This window comes from Chiloscyllium plagiosum, unplaced genomic scaffold (assembly GCF_037043375.1).
Source record: "Chiloscyllium plagiosum isolate Xiang-an unplaced genomic scaffold, Cpla_swu_hap1 HiC_scaffold_3, whole genome shotgun sequence".
Taxonomy (NCBI): Eukaryota; Metazoa; Chordata; class Chondrichthyes; order Orectolobiformes; family Hemiscylliidae; genus Chiloscyllium; species Chiloscyllium plagiosum.
Window position 1 is genome coordinate 24,631,676 of NW_028270141.1, and position 23,182 is coordinate 24,654,857.

At 37.5% G+C, this 23,182-nt stretch overlaps 1 protein-coding gene across 2 annotated transcripts in view; it reads left to right on the forward strand.

Annotated features, from left to right (window-relative positions):
- Window positions 1-23,182, forward strand: part of eipr1 (EARP complex and GARP complex interacting protein 1) — an 87,160-nt gene that overhangs the window by 4,874 nt on the left and 59,104 nt on the right. The window contains exons 2-4 of one of the 2 annotated variants that reach the window (XM_087977998.1): window positions 4,785-4,868; window positions 9,578-9,710; window positions 20,089-20,245. In XM_087977998.1, the coding sequence (XP_087834124.1) occupies window positions 4,785-4,868; window positions 9,578-9,710; window positions 20,089-20,245 (374 nt within the window). Of the gene's footprint in view, window positions 1-4,778; window positions 4,869-9,577; window positions 9,711-20,088; window positions 20,246-23,182 lie in introns of those variants that run through there. The other variant, XM_087978001.1, reaches the window with a different exon arrangement.

A 23,182-nucleotide genomic window follows, 5' to 3' on the forward strand; every position in this document is an offset into this window, starting at 1 on the left:
GTTAATATCTTGAAGACTTTGATCAGTTCAGTCCTTAACCTGTAAATTCTGGAGAAAACCAGCCTAATTTGTACAATCTCTCTTCATAACTTGACCCTGAAGTCCCTTTTTGAAAATTATTCTGCTTTTGAAATAGTTGCCTGTTTGATATTCTTGTGGGTAATTGACATTTCTGTGAGGGAAGATAATGCACATGCTAGAAATATTACTGATATTTTAGGGAAAGCCTCCGTTGTCTTGGCAGCATGGAGACCATTAACTGTCTATCTTAAATAATACAATGGATTATTTTCCTAAGTGAAGATGCAATAATATTGGCAGCTACCTAATTTTGTGTTCTGGCTAGTCAGTCTCTAGGGAATTGCAAAGTTGTAATTTAAAGTATTTCATATGCAACATTTCCATCACATAAATTCTCACTTGGTTCAAACATCATCCATATATCACAACATTGGTAATCTACCATATCCCAATTTCCTGCCGTCACATTTCAATAAGTAAGTGTAAAGGATAAAAATTGATACAGAGGACAGAATGTTTTCTGTTGCTGTCCTATCACTTTTAGCTTCTAGAATAAAGCTATGATTGTTACTGTGAATAAACTTCAAGCTACAATTATATAGCACTTACAATATCCCAAGGCACATCATAGAAGCATTATTGATCAAAGTATAGCACTAGTCCACACACAACCACGAGTGACCAAAAATCAAATTAAAGACAGATTTCAGAAATATCTTAAAGGAGAGGGGGCCAGTGGGTTAAGTTGGGAATTCCAGAGTTTAGGGCAATTGATGAAGCAATTGTAATCAGCGATGTGCAACACACCAGATTTGGAAGAACACACATCTTTGGATGGGAAGGGGATTTTATCTGACTGGATGAAGTTTTGAAGATGCGCTGCCTGAGGTTATGGAAGAATTTTGAAACATTTCAATATCATTGTTGTTAAGTGTTACTTCAGCAGATAAACAGAGGCATACAGTGGAAAAGGGTGATAATATTCCCTTGATTCAGGAAAGGTTCAATCAGACTGGAAAGAAGAAAATGTAACCACTCTATTCAAGGAAAGAAGGAGACAGAAAATGAGAAACTATAAGCCAGTTGTAGGGAAATTGTTAGTGTGAATATTAAGGAGAAAATAGCTGCAAACTTTGAAAAGCTCAAGGCAATCGGGAATGGTCAGCATGGCTTCCTTAAATTAACCAATTTGTTAGCGGTCGCTGAAGGAATGACGTGCACTCTGGATAAAGAGGAGCCTACAGGCATACTATCCTCAAATTTCCAGAAGATATTTGATAAGTGCTAAATCAAAGGTTATTGTGGAAAACATAAGCTCATGGATTATGAATAACATATTAACAATGTAGTGGCTCAGTGGTTAGCAGTGCTGCCTCACAGCACCAGGGACCTGGGTTCAATTCCAGCCTTGAGCGACTGTGTGGAGTTTGCACATTCTCCCGTGTCTGCATGGGTTTCCTCCGGGTCCTCCAGTTTCCTCCCACAATCCAAAGATGTGCAGGTTAGGTGAACTGGCCATGCTAAATTGCCCATAGTTTTCAGGCATGTGTAGATTAGGTGTAATAGTCAGAGGTAAATGTAGAGTAATGGGGAATAGGTTTGGGTGGGATACTCTTCAGACGCTCGGTGTGGATCTGTTGGGCCAAAAGGCCTATTTCCACACTGTATATTAAAAAAAGAAGATTGGATGGTTGGTGAAAAACAGAGATCATGCATAAATGGGTCTTTGATTGGCAGGATGTCCTGCAGGGGTCTATGCTGAGGTCTCAACTTCTACAATTTGCATTAATGACTTATCTGAGAGGAATGAAGGCATGGTAGCTAAATTCACCAATGACAGCAAGAGAGTATGTTCCGAAGAAGATGTAAGGAGATTGCAAACAGATCTGGATAGTTTGAGTGAGTGGACAAAAATCTGGTAGATGGAGGATAATGTGGGAAAATGTGAAGTGATTCAATCTGGCAACAAGAATGAAAAACAATGTATTACTTCATAGGGATTGACTGGAATTCTGAGATGCAGAGGGATTTAGGTGTTTTAATGCATGAGTCACAAAACATTAGTGGGCAGGTATAACAGATAATCAAGAAGGCTAACAGAATGCTATTCTTCATTACTCAAAGGATTGAACATCAGTGTAAGGATGTTATGCTTCATTTTTACATCATCTCTTATATTGTGTGCAGTTTTGGGCTCGTTATTGAAAGAAGTGGTGGTGGTTCACAGGAGGGGTTTACTTGATTGATACCTGTAATGAGTGTGTTGTCTCAAGGATAAGTTGGATAAGTTGAGCTTGTCTTGGAGTTTAAAAGAGTGAAGAATGACTTGATCGAATTACTTGAGACCAGAATTGTTTTGACGGGGTGGACATGGAATTTATGTTTTTTGTGTGGGTCAATCCAGAAGGAGGGGGCACTGTTTTATGATCAGGGATCATTCTGTTAGAACAGAGATGAGGAGAATCTTTTCTCTAAGGGTCATGCTAATTTGGAACTCTCTGCCTCATGTGGATTAATAAATATTTTCAAGGTGGTGGCAGATGAAGTTGCTGAAGGGAAGCAAGTATGTGAAAAATAGAAGGGGGCTGAGGATAGATTGTAAGAGGACACTGGAGTTAACAGTGAGGGAGCAGCAAGTTTTCGCATATGATTCTCTTGAACCTGGGTAATGGAACTGGATTGACAGGAAAGTGGTCACACCCATGTGGAAGATGGAGAAGAAGTGCTGAACAAGTATGGCATGGTCAATTGCATTCAGATTTAAAATGGTAGCATAATGTCAGGACGGTAGTTTCATGTTTACGATATTGGATTAATAATCTAAGAACATGGACTAGAAATCCAGAAAATCAAAACCTAACATGGCAGTTAGGGAATTTAAATCTGAAATAACTTATTAGTAATGATAATGGCGAAACAACAGGAAATATCGTAAAAACCGATCTCGTTAAGATGTCCTTCAGTCAAGAAAATCTATCATCCTACCCAGTTTGACTGATGTGTGTTTGACTCTTAGCTTGCCTCCGAAATCAAACAATTCAGTTATTTCAAACCATCCTGAAATAGTCTAATAAAAATTCTAACAGAATTGTGAGAGTATCTATGTGGACTTTGGTGGTTGAAGAAGGTGGACCACCACCACCTCCAAAGCATAGTCAGGTATGGGCAATAAATGATAATCATATCCAACGAGATTTTTTTAAAAAAAGGATTAGAGAGATAGTTCACGACTATCACAGTTAGATAAACTGGAATTTGTGGTTTTGTTGAGAATTCTCTTCAAATTGTAGAAGTATGGAAACGTGATTTAGAGGAGTTCAACCACAGAGTTGCAGGAAAATGGGCATTGATCATTGATCAAGCCTTTTGTCACATGGCTTAATATTTCCTATTGTGTATTGGTGTCATGTTTTGTTCTGTAACACTACTGTGGAGTACTTTGGAACATTTTATTTCATTAAAGGTACTATTTACCTATAACATTGCTGTTATGGAGATTAGTGAGTAAGCAGTAAAAGAGAATCAAAAGTAGGGACGGCACGGTGGCTCAGTGGTTAGCACTACTGCCTACTGGTTCAATTCCAACCTCGGGCGACTGTCTGTGTGGAGTTTGCACATTCTCCCCGCGTCTGCGTGGGTTTCCTTCAGGTGCTCCGGTTTCCTCCCACAGTCCAAAGATGTGCAGGTCAGGTGAATTGGCCATGTTAAATTGCTTATAATGTTAGGTACATTAGTCAGAGGGATATGGGTTTGGGTGGGTTACTCTTTGGAGGATCGGTGTGGACTTGTTGGGCTGAAGGGCCTGTTTCCACACTGTAGGGAATCTAACCTAATAGCCAGATGTCTCCTAATGGTAGTGTATTGATTGATAGACACAGAGAAGATTCATAGTGTAATTTATATTGAAAATAGATTTGCATATTTTACTTGATATTTGTCGGTGAAATGTTCATTTGAGGTGGATGAAAGCTCAAAAGCAAGTTAGCCAAATTATTTGATACTGGTGCCAAGCAAGTCCTCCTAGTTTCCTTATCAATATTTATCCTTCAATCATCACTACCAGAAAATATAAACTGATTGTTACTCTTATTGCTGATTGTGAGACCTTACAGAGCACAAATTGACCACTGTGTTTGCCAGTACAATAATAGTCAATGTTCCAGAAGTAATTGAGAAGCTATGTAAAGCACTTGGGGATTTCCTGAAATAAGAAAGACAATATATAAATGCAAATATTTGATTTTTTAATAGGCCCAGAATCAAATAAATAAAAGTCTATCATCACTCTCTCAGCAGATATCAATTCTGCTACTATTTATCTTTGCCAGGCTCGTTCTGTCCAACATTTGGGTTCAAGAACCAACTTCTGCTGAAGTGATGGTGGTAAAGTGGTCAATTTTGCTCGTAGTTAAACATTTCTCCTGAATGTAAAATCAAATGTAATAATATCCAGTGGAATACTTTCAGGAGAATTCCACATGTTGAGATTCTTCAATTGCTTGTATTTTATGCTTTGTCCCCAAAGGAGACTGCAGCATACACAGCAAACATACCAGGTTCATTCTCCAACATTGTTATTTTCAATATCCGGCTTTGAACAGTTGTTTTATGATAATATGTGTCTTGCAGATATGATGATGTTTCTATATTTTGGGTTGTGGAAAATATGATTCCTAAATTTATAGTTGACAGAAAGCAAACCCATGACATAGATGTAACGGACAGGACACAATATTACAGATATATATTTGTTTATTTTGCAGGCACGTGCTTTAACACCACAAACTGCAGAAACTGATGCAGTCAGGTTCCTCGTAGGTACTCAGTCTTTGAAGTATGATAATCAGGTAAATATCACTGGCTTTTTCTAGAATAATGTGTATTGTGTTTCTATGAAATCATTTAGACTTTTAAATTTAATGATTGAACAAAGTTTCCATGGCCCATGAATCCCAGCAACGGAAGGGAAGTGAGAATAACTTGATTCGTCAAGCATGTGCCTTTTCAGCACTGCCTGTGGGCCAAGAGGACCAAGAAAGCTTTTTCTGTTTGGCATGCTGAAATAAACCTGCTTCTCCACTTCAGCTCATTCTAAAATGCCAACCACATAATCTCTTCTATCCTTCCAAAATCTACAATGTGCACTAAATCCCAGTTTCCATCACACTCCATGCTTTCACTCCCTCACTGCTGTGCTCTTGTTCCCCCAACAAGCAGCATTCCTCCTACCAACTGATTGATACTTTTCATGATCTGCCGTCTCTTTCTGTCACCAAGCCCACCTCTGAATTATGTCCTAGTCTTTAACTTGTCTCTCTGCATCTTCTGTGCTTTTTCTGCAAGCTACTTTGTGTTTTCTTATGCCACTCATCAATCTGTAATGGAGACCATCCACAGATCTGTGACATTAGACTTTACAATCCCTATATTCTGGTCTCTAATCCCTGCCCTTTCTCCTCCTTTGCTGCTTGGCTGTGTTCTTCCAGTGTTAATGTTCTTGCCTGACAGCTATTGAATGCTTCAGTTTAGCTGTTTGATGCCCAGGTAACAGAGAAAATGAATATGTGAGAACTGTATAGTGACTGATCATAGAGAACAACACAGTGACAATTGCACCAGGTTTAATTATGAAAAATATTGAAAACATTCTAAAGTTCAAGTCAACTTACATGAGTTGTCAGAGGTTTTCTTTCACTCTATTTGAATATGAGCCAATCATTTGGAGATGATACAATTAATCTTTTTTGCATTTTTTAGATCCTGAAGCATGAAATTCTATGCATGTCAATGCTTCATCCATTAACTAGTTTAAGCAAAGTAGCACACCCTGTCTGTATATGAAACTTCGTGTATGCCTCTCACATGCATCATGTTAGAGCAAAAGGTTAGAATTTCCACGTGCGTTCGGGGCCTTCTGAATTATTAGTTTGTGAGTACCTAAATTTGTTTTTGATTCACAGATTATAGCTTCCTGCCTACACTCACCCACATCCATACCTACCATTTCTCATTCCTCCAAAATATGTTAATAAAACAGTGCAGTGTATAATCAGAAATAAGCAGCAGTTTGAAACAAAATTACCCTATCATCACGTTTATGATAAATTTTGTCAATATCATAAGGCTCGTTTTGAAGAAGGTAGAAAGACAGAGAAGCCACGTGGCAGAGTTTGGCAAAACACAAAGAATGAGCTTGTGCAAGTGTTCATGGCTTACGTTTCCTATGTCTTAGTACATTTATCTTACAAATGGGCAAAATTATTTAAGTCAAGAAGATCCCAGATTTGTATTGGTTCAGTTCAACTGGGGTGAGGTGGAGAAAGTATAATCAACTTCAGTGACCCCCAGCAGAGGAAAATTTGATCCAGTGTCCCACTTCTGATTGCTGTTTACTAATTCCTATTGGAAGCACACGTTTGTAAATATTGGTTGAGGGAGAATAAAGCTCAGTGTAACTCACAACTATCAAATAATTTGGTGACCCATTTGCTGTCAGGCTCACGGTTGTGTAATGGACAGTTGAATGAGATGATGAAACATAATTGGGTGTTGTGGAATTATGAATCAGCAAAGGTTCAAATCTCCTAATTGTGATTTATTGCTAAATTTTAGTGAGGGTCTTTATTTAACGTTTTATTTGGGAGGTGCACGGATTTCAGAAAAGCTAATGAACAAGTGGGAGTTTTTTTTTAAGACTACCGATTTAGAGAAGCTATTATTGTATACATGTTTGGAACGGAAGGGACTTGAATCCAGGTCTCCTGTTTGAGGTAGGGACATGAGAGAGTTATAACTTGTTCTTTTGTAGTCCCTTCTGCATTTTAACTTTAATGCTTCCAATTTAATACTCTTCAAATTAAACGCAAAGCAGTTAATTTTTGTGAACACAAATGTTATTTATAGCTTATTTATGTGATTATCTGTTATTGCAAAATCCGTCTAGGATTCCCATTAATTAAAGTAGACATTCATAATTTACTACTTCATTTTGGTTTCAAGATGAATGCTTTGCTTTGAGATTATAAATTCTTAATCTGAAAACAAGGATAAAAAATTGAATGACGGAGTCTGGGTAAAAAGTGTTAAATATGCTTTGATCACACCATCCAGCCACTGTCTAATTTCAAAGCTTTACATGGGATAAAGTGTTCTAATTTGGGCCATACCCAGTAAAGTAATTTTGTCAGAACAGTTTAGCGATGAATTTCAGTTTAGCTGGTACATTTTCTGATTTTACAGCTAATCAGATGAAAAGAAAATTGTTCTTTAATGTATTATATATTTACTTAGACATATAAAAATTTACATTATCAGACCATGGAAACAGACCATTCAGATTATAAAGGCTCCACTGATTTGTTTTACTCTACATAAAACATTTACTCTAACCTTACTGACCTGCTTAAAACTTTTTTCTTTTCTTTGTACCGGTGAAAATGGGCAGAATCTGGAATGGGGGCTCGAATCACAAAATTGTGTTCTGTCTGTCATTTTTAAAGGATTCCTGAGTCTGTCTTAATTTTAGTCTGTTGGTTTTTGATTCTCCCAAGTCTTTCTCAAACAGTGTTAAATTCTATCATGATATCACTGCATGCAAGCTTTCTTCCAAGCCACACTTTATCACTGTTGCAGAGTTTAAGGTCCTGAAACTCACTTCAGAGTAGCAATGTGCTACACCTTTTTGACTGAGTTAGTCAAGAAGGCAGCTTACCGCCACATTCACAAGGGCAATTACGGATGGGCAATAAATGCTGAATTAGCCAGTAACACCTACATTTCATTAAAATAATTTTAAAAATCTTGTATCTATTTTGCTGACATCAGTGACCAGAAGGAATGGAATGCATTCAAAGCCAACCCCTGCACTTCACAAAGATGAATGAATGTGAGGAAGTTCATCTAACCCATCCAGCATATCTTTTCAAGGAAACACACAATCTTCTCCAACACTGTCTCCATTATATCCGGGAAGTCTTTGCGTGGGTTAATCACTGTTCTCAAATGCTGTCTGATGTTAGTGCTGAATCTGCGTTTTGCTCGTGTCCCCTAGTTCTTCAATTACATTTTAGCTTGGGATTAATGTTTTTCATTCCACTTAACACATGCATACCCCTGTAAAGAAGCTTTATCTATATCGCTACCTCCAAAATTGAGTTTTCCAAACCCTTCTTCATAACTTAGTTCTTTCACATGATAGATGAGAAAGCTTCCACAGCTTGAATGTTCCCCATGTGTCTCACTGACTAGAATGAGTGCAGTACTCCAGGTATAACCTGTATGGCTCCTGCATAATTTTAATGGGGTTCTGGTAGTTACGTTGAGTGGCAACACGTTATTGATCACACATTTGTCTTACTTTAAATGTTTTACTTATGTACTTGCTCTTCAGAAATCCTGGGAGGGAAGAATTGCATGGGTCTGCAAGCTGGATTTCTTGGGTAAAGCAAGTATCAAAAAATTATGCTCATCTGAACACGACTTTAACTGAACCTGATTTCACTTTTGAAGGACAATTCATTGAGTTTCTTTGTAAGTGTGTGATGGAATCCATCCAGTTTTTTGATAGTTGCTGTGAAGATGTAATCAAATACACCTGGGTCTAGATACTGGCAGTTATCCCTGCCAAAAACCTGTTCTTTGGTTTGAAATTATCTTGAGGTTATCAATAAATGATGTCATAAATACAAAAGTGAATCGCAAAATAGGAAGTTGTGAAATTATGCATGCAATGGACTGAAAATCACACTTTCCAAAATACTGTAAGCATATAATGTCTATTACTATATTATTGCCCATTCGATAATAATGTTAATTATGGATCATTGTCTCTGACCCATTCAAATTCACGTAGGCCAAGATTTTTACCACTGATCTCATCTGCAGCAAAAGCTCGACCACAAATGTTTATGGTGTCAAAGAGGTGGGGAATTGCAAAACAGCCTGTGATCCTAATCCTAACTGCTCACCAAGAGATTCAGCTAGAAATGTATATCTGTGCAAGAATAGAAATAAATATCCAGCCACTGTCTGGAATTGTACATCACGTATAAGTAATTGCTATTGGGGGACACATGCAAGTGTGGTGATTGTGGTTGAGGAATTGAATCTCAGGAAAATATCATTGCCTTCAAAACAGGAGCAGAAAATATTAAAGAGGAAAGTAAGGTAAATACGGATAGTCCCTTCATTTAAAAAAAAATGTACTCATCATTCATGTGAGTTTTTTTAAAGAAAAGGAAAATGTATTCTCCTTATGGGTATGAAATGAAATTGCTTGATCAAAATGACAGCATCAGCTTATGAAGAACTCTTTAGTACCATGTAAATTGATTAAATTATCCTTGACCGGAACAATGACTTGCAGCTTCAGTGCACCACCCCATGAAACCATTCTTCTTTCCTTCAGACTCCTGATTGTGCTCTTGAAACAAACCCTATACTCCAAGGCTGCTATTGATCAAAGTGCATCATGCTCCAATCCTTAATTTAGAATGTAATTTTTTTTCAATTTGACAGTATGTCATTACTAATTTATGGATGTGGATTATGTTTTTAGATACACATCATAGATTTTGATGATGAAAATAACATTATTAACAAGAACGTCCTTCTGCATCAAGTAGGAGAAATATGGCACATGAGTACCAGCCCTACAGATAAAGGAGTTCTGGCAACATGCTACAATAAAAGTATGTGTAGTAGATTGATTTGTCCTTTGATTTGTTGGATGAAATAAGCTACACTTTAAAATGGGGGACTGTGTTCCACAGCTTTTGCATTTCAGAAACATGGACTAAAAGAACTGAAGATATTATAACTATTTTCCCTTACTAGATTTTGTAAGTTGTTTATGTCAAGTTCTTTATTTGACAAGTTTAACTCATTTAACTTTTAGATTTCTGTAAACATATTTGATTAACATTTCTGAATATCGATTGATGAGTGAAATGTTAGAAAACTATTGCTTTCCAAAAGAACTTCATATTGAATTGGAAGCAATTCTGGTATCCAAGAGAAGATAATAAATTCAAAGTTATTTCAAATGGAACATATTTACAGAAAGCAAGGGAAAGATATAAAAGAGACCTATGGGGCAACTTTTTCACACAGAGAGTGGTACATGTATGGAATGAGCTGCCAGAGGAAGTGGCGAAGTTTGATACAACTGCAACATTTAAGAGGCATTTGGATGGGTATATGAATAGGAAGGGTTTGGAGGGACATGGGCCGGTGCTGTCAGGTGAGATTAGATTGGGTTGGGATATCTGGTCGGCATGGACGGATGGGACCGAAGGGCCTGTTTCTATGCTGTACGTCTCTATGACTCTAAAGCAACAACACTGTTTGTTTATAATCTTGTGTTTTAAGTTGTGACTGCAGTGGTTGAGGTTCAAGAGTTGTACAGGCAGAGTTATGATCAATATGTTAATTAGTAATGAAGGGCAAAAAACCCAGTGACTAAATGTTGACATTGAAATGCTAGCTTGTTATCAGAAATTAACTAAGTACAGTAACTACAACTTACATCTTTTTAAATTTTATTTTTAAAGAAATAGTTTAGCAACTGCAGAGCTTCCTCATGTATTCCTGACATATTTAGTTGTAGATAGTGCCAAATGTAATTGAAATTTAATTGCCATTGAAGTTTACATTTTATTCTTCCTCATTTGCCTGGTGAAGATTGAAAATTCATCGCCACAAAAACTGTAGCCTATAGCTATAAACTTACAGGCAGCCATTCTGTGTTAGCTTGTACTATTTCGCCAGTTAACTGCAGTGTTTTGAAATGCATCTTCAGTAGATTGAAGAGATGAGATGTAATGTCATTTCAAAGCATTAGTTTCTTTTAGTAGCTTTATTAGCTAACTTAAATTACAATGTTTTGTGCCATTGAATTAAATTAAAAGATTGGAGAAGGTTCCCAGAGATAGGACACTATAAAGAGATTTGAATATAGTCTGATCTGATATAATGCGATTGTTCTATTCCCGTGCGAGCCTGCATTACAAGAAATTCACATAATAGCAGCATCGCTTAAACCAATGGGACCAAAATCACGTTATAGCCAATAAGGTAAGGAAAGTTCACGTTCTACAAATAATGGCCTAGATTCTTCAATCGCGTTATAGCCAATTCGTATTAAAGAAACACGTCTAATAGCAGAACTGACTATATATATATATATATATGTAAACATTTTATTTTGGAGGCCTTGGAGTCAGTTTCGGGCAACAAAAAATAGAAATATGAGATTTACTATGTAAAAGAACACCAGAAGTGGAGCTAGAATGAGCTCAAGCAAGGAGGAACTGAAGCTGTCCACATTCACTTTAGAATAGTCATGTCATTGATTAAATTTTTGTTGATAAGCTAAATCAAGGGCAGCAGGAGATAGTGTCTCATAGGTGGAAATATATTGTCTTTGTGATTGTAGATAAGGGGTCCAGTATAAGGGGTTAAATAGGACTGACATTACAAACAGTCTGGGTTATCCTGAGTCAGTGATTGTGAAAATAATAGCATCACTGGCAAGAGCACAAAGCTTGTAGTGGCCAAAGAAAATTACTTTCTTTGTTTTGAATGTTTCACTGTAGCAAAGTGCAACTATTGCAAGACTGGATGTTGTGCAAAACATCAATATCACTGAGACTGTGGAGTTACCAAGACAGGTTATAGAGAGGCATTATTGAATGTCATCAGCCTAGAAACTAACTGGTTACTGTGGCTGATATCACCAAGGAGTGGCATGTTGATGAGGATGAGGGAGATGAAGGATCTCAGAGTCATAGAGCATAGAAACTGACTGTTTATTCCACCATATCATGCCAAAAAACACCAAACTAATCTCATTTACTTGGACTTGGTCCATAGCCTACTATGCCCTGACATTTTAAGTACTTCTCCATATGCTTTTTAAATGTTGCCAGAGTACCTGCTTCCACCACCCCCACAGGCAGCACATTCCATATTTATACCATCTTCTCAGATTCCCTCTAAGCTACTTACTGCTCATCTTAAACTTATGCCCTCTAGTCTTGAGATATCTGCCATGGGGAAAAGATTTTCACTATCAACCTGAATATGCCTGTCATAATTTTGTATACCTCAATCAGATGCCCCTTCCACTTCTCCAAGGAAGACAAATCCAGCCTATCTTGTCTTTGCTCATAACTGGCACTGTTCATCTCAGACAACCATTCTGCTTGGTCTCCTTTGTACCCTCTCCAGTGCAATCACATCCTTCTGATAGTTTGGTGACCAGAACTGCAAACAGTTTTCCATCTGTGGCCGAACCCATGTTTTATAAAGTTTTAACAAGGCTTCCTTCAGACTGTAGCCTGAAACGACATTCTCCTCACTATCAACAACAACACCGATTTTCGTGACATCTGTAAACATACTAATTATACCTTACATTAATGATTTGACCATGAATGTACATAACAAACAGCAAGGGTCCTAACATCAGTTCCTGTGGTACACTGCTAGTCACAGTCTTCCAGTCACAAAAAGAACTTTCCGTCATCACCCTTGCCTCCTATTTGCAAACCAATTTTGGATCCAATTTGCCAACTTGCATTGAATTTCTTGGGCTCTTACCATTTGGATGAGTCTTCCACATGGAACCTTATCAAAGGCCTTACTGAAGTCCATGGAAATCACATCAACTGCACTACCATCATCTGTATATTTAGACGTCTTTTCAAACGACTCAGTTCAATTAATCAGGAACCCTTCTAACAAACCTGTACTGATCATCCCTGCTTTTCCAAATGTTAATTAATTCTATCCCTCAGAAAGTTTTCTGAGCATTTCCCTACGACTGAAGTCAGACTAACTGATCTTTAATTAACTGGTCAGTCCGAGCTGCCCTTCTTGAACAAAGGAACCACGTTACTATCCTCTAATCATCTGGCACTTCACGTGTGCAGGCAAAGTATCAACTATCCCTGCCAGGACCCCAGCAATCTCCTCCCTTGTTTCCAATAGCAGTCTGGGGTACATCTCATTAAGTCCTGAGGATTTATGCACCTTTATGCCAACCACAACATCTAATACCTCCTCGTCCCAATCTTAACATGTTCCAGAATCTCACTTCCCAACTGAAATTCATGGCTTCGATGTCTTTCTCATCTGTGTTGGCTCTTTGGTCTCTCATAGGCCCCACACTTTCCCTGGTGATCCTCTTACTCTTAACATACTTATCTCTCTTGAGATAATGATGTGGAGACAGGAAAAGTAATCATAGCTTGAGGTGAATTGGTTAGAATTGCATAGGTAAAAGAGGAACTAAGTAAGAGCACTTGGCTGGACAACAGAAGAGAAATATTGGAATAATATGGTATATGTCAAAGGCTGTAGGGAGTTAAGATTTTTTAGATTAGATTAGATTACTTACAGTGTGGAAACAGGCCCTTCGGCCCAACAAGTCCACACCGCCCCGCCGAAGCGCAACCCACCCATACCCCTACATTTACCCCTTACCTAACACTACGGGCAATTTAGCATGGCCAATTCACCTGACCTGCACATCTTTGGACTTAAGTGGATATAATACAGCATGGTCAAGGTTACAGAGGTGCCATTTGTTCGGGGCTGTTTCAGTGCACCTGTAAGGTGTTTGAGAAGGTTTAAACATGAAAATGTGTTGCTGGCATAAGCCCTTAAACGTCGATTCTCCTGTTCCTTGGATGCTGCCTGACCTGCTGCGCTTTTCCAGCAACACATTTTCAGCTCTGATCTCCAGCATCTGCAGCCCTCACTTTCTCTCGAAGGTTTAAACATGGTAATGACTTCCATTAGGCACTCATTTGGAAGGCAGTAAATCCCTTCAAGGGCTTGGAAATTTGGAATAGGCCAAAAATAACATCAAAACTTTGCACACCTGCTAAAATTAGTCAATATTTGTGATGGGCAGTTGAGAAATAATCAGAGACCAATTGGAGGCTCTCCACCACCACTGAGATCAACACCAGCATCAGAGGTGAGCTATGAACAGAGGATGTCTCAAATTGACCTCTGAAGACAAATTTTTAAAATGTTAATAATCAAGGGCCCCACAGTTACCAGGCTGTTACTTTGATGAGGGTACTCTTCCATAGTTTGGCCTACAGCCTCAGCTAAGAAAAAAGTACTACATAGAGTTCTGAACCTTGGAAGTATTGCTTGGATGTCACCTTCATTCATCAACCGGGATTCGGCGTCAGTGACAGAGGGTTGTGTGGTGGCCTGATTGCTAACTCAAAGATGTAGGTCAACATCTGTACAGTGACCTTATTAGACCCTTTAAGGAACATAGGCATTTACCCACCATTTATAGGTGGGTATCTGACAAATCTTCCCACTCACCATACTTCACATGGTTTAAACATAGCTTTGAAGTCTAAACATGCCATAAACTGGCGCCATCTGGCAGTGAGAAATTGCAAGTTTGCCCTTTTCATTTCTGCCTCAGCAGCCCTTCCAAAATTCAGTCCAGTGGGTGCTTTATACCTTTCATTTGCACTTTATTAAACAAATGATAGCAAATCCTGTAAATTAGATTGGATTAGATTACTTACAGTGTAGAAACAGGCCCTTCAGCCCAACAAGTCCACATTGACCCGCCGAAGCGCAACCCACCCAGACCCATTCCCCTACATTTTTCCCTTCACCTAACACTATGGGCAATTTAGCGTGACCAATTCAGCTGACCTGCACATTTTTGGACTGTGGGAGGAAACCGGAGTACCTGGAGGAAACCCACGCAGACACTGGGAGAATGTGCAAACTCTACACAGTCAGTCGCCTGAGGCAGGCAATGAACCCGGATCTCTGGCGCTGTGAGGCAGCAGTGCTAACCACTGTGCCACCGTGCCATCCTTCATATTAAGTTACATTTCTTTTTCAACTCAATTGTAAAGTCTTTCCAAATCTCTTCCAAGAGTTACCTCAAAGTACTCTTGCAATAAGTTGAACTGTTACCTAGTGAGGGTGAGTGGGTTCAGGTGCAGGCAGAGTTCAACACAACACCACACCAAACAGAGGGCTGACAAATCCAAAGGTATTTTCAGAGATTTGTAGATTTGCTAATGCACATGCAGTTTGTGTGTTTATAGATTGCTCTTGGGCCTCATCATGTAAGAGAAGCAGGCATGAATTTGATGATGTGCTTGGCTAAATTTGAAATGTTGTGGTAACCAAAATATTGAACTTTATGTGCGTAAAAGTTTCATATCTTACCTCTTGCTCATATGATTAAGAACCAAATTTGAATATAAAAAAAAACTGCATAAAAAGTAAATATCTTTTGGCAGACCTGGATCATCTGTACTGCTGTGATCGTTAAAGATGTAGACAGCTCCCCATTCTAAAGAGCACAATTTTTGTCAGCTCAGGAACAATGTAAACAGAAATCTACCCATAATCTTGAGGCTTCGAGTTAGTGCAGGAAATCAAGAACGCACTTGGATAATCAGGAGATTTGTAATTTATAAGAAATACACTTTGAAATATTTATTGAGTGACTTAAACTGACCTGTGTGTTTTGTACAATGCTGCAAACGTAAATATGATATTTTTAACTGGAAATTCTCCATGTTAAAGCACTAAGATGATGGGATGGGATACTCGTGAAATTATTTTAGAAACAGTTTCTGCTCTAAGTATCATACCATTGTCTTTAATTTGTAACAGTTCAAAATATTCCTAGCGGAAACTGTACTGCCATACTTTGGGGTTATGCTCTGCATTCATTATTTATTGAAAAGGATGTCAGGCAGATGGGGCCAGAAGGAGCAACATGCCCCAAATGTCAGAATTCAGTGTAAAAATGTTAACAGTGAGGAGTGAGCTATTTTTTCTGAATAATCTTAGAAGACAAATCTTATTTTATGCATGCCAGTAATACAACAATAAATACAAGTTGCATAAAAAATTCCTTTGGCCTCCCCATTTCTATCTCCTTTCCTTTCTTTGTTTTTTCTCTTATATTTTACAGTTACTCTTTTCTATTCTTCCTCACATCCATTTGCTTCTTGTATTGGTTTTTCTTGCCTCAGATTTATACTTGTTCTTTGTCTTGCTTTCTGATTCCTCTCTGCCCTTCTTTCTGTGGCACTGAATGCATATTATCCCTGCAGCAGCATGGACTGTCTCTGATCAGCTCCATTGATTTTTTTCCTTGCTAATAACGATGAGGCAGGTTTTCTTCCTACTAGACTATCCATTCTAAATTGAGTACACAGGGGAATCTTTGAAATAAAAGCAAGGAATCTGATGGGGGCAGAGTATAAAAGGTAGCAACAATGACAGATATGACTGGTAAATTGACTGCTAAGATTATAGATCGCTAGGTTAGTAGATTTAATTTTGAAATTGTGCCTTCAAACAAATCATTAAATTTTAAAGAAATAAATAAAAAAAACATTTGGGATGAAATGAGGCAAAGCATCACACCCTTAAGTATCAAATTAAATGGAATGAACTGCCTGTGTGTGGTTAATAGCTAAATTAAAATGTCGAGGACATTAGCTTCCTGCATCTGATAGGACAAAAAGCAGATGCATTGTGCAAACAAGCACAGGCAGTATTTTTAATGTTATCAAGGCCTTCATAGAAATACTTGAAATCTGTTTTTGTCTTCGAGATGGTATTCTTATTTATTGGCAAGTTGTCAGAAACAGCTAAAGCTCCTTGAAATCATAAGCTAACCTGTCATAAAGTGTAAATACTTACAGCATATGCCATATTAAACCAAAATCTATCAGGTATAATTCTTCAAAGAATCATGTGGAAATAATAATTCTTGGTTTAACTTTAATGTACTATTTCAGATGTTGAAATATTTTTGTAAAATGTTTTTGTATAAAATTAAAAGATGAACTTCTATACCTTTATAACTTAATTATGTCTTAAGCCTTGGCATCAGAAAATACTTTAACAATGTTCCACCATTTAACAACCATTTTTAATTTGGAATAGTATTAACCCAACATGAATCTATTTCATGCTTTTAAAAATGCAATTTATAATGCATTTTCTAAGCAGTTTTATTTCTCCTTCATATCATTTCCCAATCAACAGTATAAAGGGTTCTGGCAGAGCCACTTCTGAGCTAATTGCTCATTACAATGTTTGGTTGTCCGAAACTCCCAATTACCTATTATCTTGTTGCAAAACAAAAAGGTTAACTAAAATGGGTTAGATAATGTTTTGAAACCCACAGATAAAGAATTCTAAAATTGGGCCCATTTTCTCCATTTTTTTGTTTTTTGTGGCACCAATTCTTTGCTCAATTCTACCCCACCCTCACCTTCACCTTCACCTGGCCCATCTCTGATTCTTCCCTTCCCTTCATCAACATCATTGTTTCCATTTCTGGGGATAGACTGGCCTTTAAAATCCACTACAAATCAACTGATTCCAACGGTTACCTTGACCATACAGCCACACACCCTGCTTCCTGTAAAAATTGTACTGCATTCTAGCAAGTTTGGAGAAGTCACACTCTCCCAGTTCCATCTCCATTGCATCTGTTCTGATAATGCTAACTTTGACAAGGGGGCCTCCAAAATGTCTGTCTTTTTCCTCAATCGAGGATTCCCCAGCACAATAGTTGACAAGGCCTTCAGCTGGTTCCAATCCTTCTCCCATACCTCAGACCTCATTCCCTCTTTCCCTTCCCATAGAGATGATAGGGTCCCCCTTGTCCTCACCTACATCTCACCAGCATCCACATTCAAATGCTAATTAGACGCCACTTCCAGCAGAATGCCACCACCAAACATATATTCCCCTCCCTACCCTTGTCAGCTTCTACAAGGACCATTTCCTTCAGGACACCCTCATCCATTCTTCCTTCACTTCCAGCATCCACTCACAGTCCTATGGCACTGTGTTGCAACTGCAGAAGGTGTAACACCTGCCTGTTTACTTCCTACCTCCTAAGTATCCAAGGGCACAGATATACCCTCCAGGTGAACCAGCTTCACAGAACACCTACTTTCTGTCCATCAAAAAGACCTTGAGCTTTCCATTACCTGCCACTTCAATACACCATCTTGTTCTCTGGCCAACATTTCTGTCTCAGGCTTGCTGCAGTACTCTAGTGATGCTCAACGCGAGCTGGAAGAACAGCAACTCATTTTCCATTTGGGAACCCTGCAGCCTTCTGGACTCAATATCGAGTTAAACAACTTTAGGCTTTGAGCACATTCCTTATGCTTTCCCCACCCTCACATCCCAGGCTTTGTCATCACATGGTCTGCTATTACACACAACACATTGTCAGCCACTAATAGTCCCCAATAGCAGCTATTCATTCTCTTAGGCTGACCATTATTCACTCTTTCATCTGTCCAACTGATTTTCTCTCTGTTTGGGTTCTAACTCTACCAATCATTTACTCCTCTTCCCTACCACCCCTGCTTCTACGCTATCTTCTGCATGAAAAAACAACTGATCTCAGTTACCACCAGTTCTGAAGAAGGGTCACTGGAGAAGAAATGTTAACTGTGATTCCTGTCCACAGCACATTTCTGTATTGTTTTTGATTTCCAGCATGCGTAGTTCTTGCAATTTTTCACTGTGATGGTACCTATACCTAAATACTCTGCTCACTTTTACCATCAAAAAGTACTTGTGGATGGAGTAATTTGGATATAGATTGATTGGACTTCAGGAGCCAAGGATTTGTACACAGAGTCAACTACATTCAGGAGAGAATTGAGGTGGGGGAAGGCAAAGCAACAAGTAACACAACATTTTTTAAAACATGAAAAGGAGACTAGAGCACATAAAATATTAAATTTGTCTTTAATAGTTTCAGAAGTACTTTCAGAAAAAAGTACTTCTGAAACTATTAAAGACAAATTTAATATTTTATGAAATTTACAGCACAAGTGCTTGTAGTTCCCTGTATAAAATTTGCAGTGCCTTTTTTTAGCTTACTAATTTCAAGTTTGACTCAAAATTCAGAATCAAGTGTGATGTCAGCAATTTAGTCAATTCAAAAGTTGGTCCATCAATAAATTCAAATCTGCAAAAATATTTACAAGAATAAAACTGTAAATAAAATAATTTTACTAGGAGTTCAAGTATAATGTTTACCATTGTACTAATTGCTCTACCAACATAAATTGTGAAATGTTAACTAATTTTATCAGTTGGAAGTTCAAGGTCAAGTTACTGTTGGCCTAATTTAGTACTATATTAAATACTATATTAAATTTAATTATATATTAAATACCTTTTATGAAATTATTTATATCAAGGCAAGATAAATGTCCAAAACCAAATTTGGAATGACACAAAATGCATGAAACAAGTTTGAAAAAGCTAATCAGATCCAAGATTTTAAGCTTTTTGTCCAAGATTAGATTGTTTTATTATTATATAATATCCCACTCAAAAGCTAATTTCAGGCTATCAGATATCTAAGGCAAGTTTAACAGGGGGTCCTGACTAGTTGAACACTCTGACTTGACACAGTTAATTTTCCTTTATCTATCCCATATTCTTGATACATTTTTCTGCATAAGACAATTGTTAAAGTAATTTCCTATGGCACTTCTAAAGCTATATCATCTAAGATGATGGCAAAAACAAACTGAAAACGTAAGATGATCCATCAATAACTTTGATCAATTTTAATTTTTGTAAGTGATATCAGTACTTAAAAAATATTTCTGAGGATTACTTCTTTAGCTTGTCAGCATTGAGGCTGATTGTTCAGTGATGATTGTGAAAATGGTGCCATAGCATCCTCCACGGTATTGCTTCATTTACCTATTTAATTGCAGTTTAAGTTAACATGCACACATTCATTAACAAAAGATTACAAATTTGTGCACAAGTCCAGAATTAAGCAGGTATCACTCTACAAAATAGAATGTAAACCATTGAAGTTTGGGTTGAAAATTGTTCCATACACTTCTAAGTAATATGCCAACTGAAGTGGTGATTAAATAACTGCGTCCTTGTATTTATGTTCAAACTGTTTGCCTCTGAAAGTACAATGAGTTCTACTTTCTCTACATTTACTAAAAGAGTTGTTTATAGTAAAATTTTGTTGTTGTTTTTCTTTAGCTTCAGATAGTAAAGTCCTAACATGTGCTGCTATATGGCGCATGCCAAAGGAATTGGAATCAGGCAGTCAAGAATCTACTGACGATTCATCAAGCAACCCACAGACCTTGGAACTGCTTTGTCACCTTGACAACACAACCTATGGCAACATGTCTTGGTAGGTTGTTCAGCATTGATTTAAAACATTTTGAATACATTATTCGTTCTTGAACTAAGTAATTTCTTCCTGTTTAATTGTAGCATTAAAACAACAAATGTTCCTGTGGAAAATGCAAGTATTTATGCAGTGCTGACTAAACTGCCATTACTAATGTTTGTATACCTTTCACTATTAATCAAGGAGTTTTTATTATGTTGCATCAGTTTTCTACTTAGGATAAATTCAAGTTTGAAACTTGTTAAACTAATGTGTTGGTCATTGGAAATTGGTATTGAGAAAGTTGGCATCAAGATATGGTAAAAGGAGAGAGTGAAATGTTTTCAAATTAATTACTGATTTCTGAGACCTTGTCATTATACCTAAAATCTACTTACTACATGAATAAATCTGCAGCTTTGCAAAAATTGTAATATTTTGTTGATGGATATCTTCTTTGAATGTATTACATATCTTGAAGCTTCAGTAGGAAAGGAGCATTTGTTTATTTAGTTATTTGAATATGATCTTTTAAAAAATTTTGTGTGCTTTCTTTATGTATGGTTTGTGGGGTGCACGTTTTATTTAAATAAAGTCAAAATTAATACCTCCTGTAATTATTACACCTACAGATGGTACTGTAATAGGTATTTTCCACATTGTAAGTCCATACTTCCTTTTCATAAATTGAGGTTAAATTAATTATTAAATCTATTTTGTTTGCATTCTCCATTTAAGTTCTGTTACCTGACAACTGGTTGCAGGTCAAGGAAGAAGCCTGAAGACCAAAGTCTGAACAGGTGTTATTTTGAGGAAATTCAGAGGCTAAATTTTTAAAGTAAATATTTCATGTCCTATGCCATGGAAGCAAAGTTTGAGTCAGATTAACAATCATCTAAATACTGAGAAATTCATCAGATCTGACTTGGCTGCATCTGCTGTTTGATGTGCTCTTGAAGGTGTTTGGCCACAGTTTGGCTGTTAACTGTATTTAATCCATGTTAATTCTGAATATTAGGGAATAGATTGTATACCTGTTTGGTAAATTGTTCTACTTTTCCAATTTTGTAAAGTTTATTTTTGTTCAAAACTGTGCACTCAAGTAGCTTTATTCTGAGTAAATACCTGGAATTTCAAACTTTCCCTACTTTGAGCAAAAAAAAAGTTGCTGATTCTGAACCAGATTCCAAGATAAATTGGGGAAATTTCATTTGGGATTATAAGAACCATGTGAAATCTATTATTTTAGTGTTATGTAACCATGTAAGAAATGGCATCTCAAATATTTAATCGAATTATCATCCACATGCAAGTAGACTAATATTCTTTTCCAGATAAAGCTTCAAATGTATTCAAAGCATGTATCCATCTTGTAAATATTAAACAAATCATCAGCTACGATCGCTGCAGATTTTTGTATATAAGTAGATTTCAGGTATATTGATGAGGATCTCTCAAATGTGTTATTTATTTGGAAAGATTTGAGATAGAAAGTACACAGGATACCACCTTGATAAAGAGAGTTGTACACTTAGCCCAAAAGACCATTGTCAGCATGTCAAGTAGGTAGATGATGACAGGAGTGAGTATGCAATGCTGATTTGAAACTACCACTGCCACAAAAGTGAGACAAACTACTACAAAGTGAAAGAGGATAAGGACACAGTCAGAGGTCATTCCACTTGAGAGCCCTTGGGGAATAATTTTCTTACCTGTTTCTCATTAAAAGACTAAAGTACAGGATGTTATTGCTTTACAAGTGTTGCAGCTTCAAAGCATGGCAAAAATAGCATTGTCTGGAGCTAACAATGTGACTGTAACTCTTAACTTTAATGTGCCGAACACCTTGCAGGCTTTTGCTGGACATGCAAGCAATATCTTGGAGTTTGCAATGCTTTACTCATTAGGGGAGTTTATTCATATTCTCTAAACATAGATACATATTTTCATTACATTCTTTTTCCAGAAATGAACAGACAGAACAGGCATGTGATGGTTAATAAGTTATTAATCAAATGCACATTGTTCAGCATAGAACTGGAGTTGGTAAACTTGGTCCCTCCATATGTAGTTATTTTTTTCACTATAGGTGGTGCATTACACCATCACCCTAGAAATTTTCACAATTGCTTCATTCTGCACCAGTCCTCTGTACCACTGTATTTATATCTGCATAGTAAGTTACAGAGCATCACTGATATTCTCAAGTTACTTGTGCTGCTCTGCAGAAGGCTTGCAATATTCAGCGAAAGACGTTTCAGGACTTGTGTTAACATCGTGAATGCTGCACAATCTTCCTGTTATGAGCTAACAGTCCTCGCACCACCTATCAGATGAGAAGCTGAGTTGCAAGGAAATGGGAGTGCAGCAAAATGAAGTATATCCATGTATAATTAAGACGTGTCAGGAAGGCTACAAGGCAGACAGCCCCCTTATGTCATTACCCTACAGGTTTTACATAATCACCACTGATTCCAGGTACTTCAACAATACTTTTCCATTCTTGATCTTTTCTCTATCACTGATTAATGCACTGACCTCTTTCCCATAATACAAAATAAAAAAATCCCAAAAGCATATGTTCAGAACTAATTTTAGTAATTCAGTCACTAAATAATGCATGCAAAATCAAACCAATCACTTTGTGTTCCGCTTGCCATACTTCCATGTCACTTTGTCTCTTTCACTGCTATAGTTATTGATGTATGGATGATGGAAGGCTGCAGTTCTTCAATTCAGCAGATTGCAGGTGGCCTTGGAAGATGATCCCCAGCAGCTTTATGCCCATATGATTGGGCTTCAGACTGCACTATCTCTGTCTGAGCTGCACTGGTTGATAGTAAAGGTAGCAGAGTGGAAAGGGTGGAAAGAGGAATAGTGCCACTCTCAGGGTAGGAGATTCATGCTGCAGGGAGCCATTTCCAAAATCCCAGGATAGTACCACCATAATCATTCAAT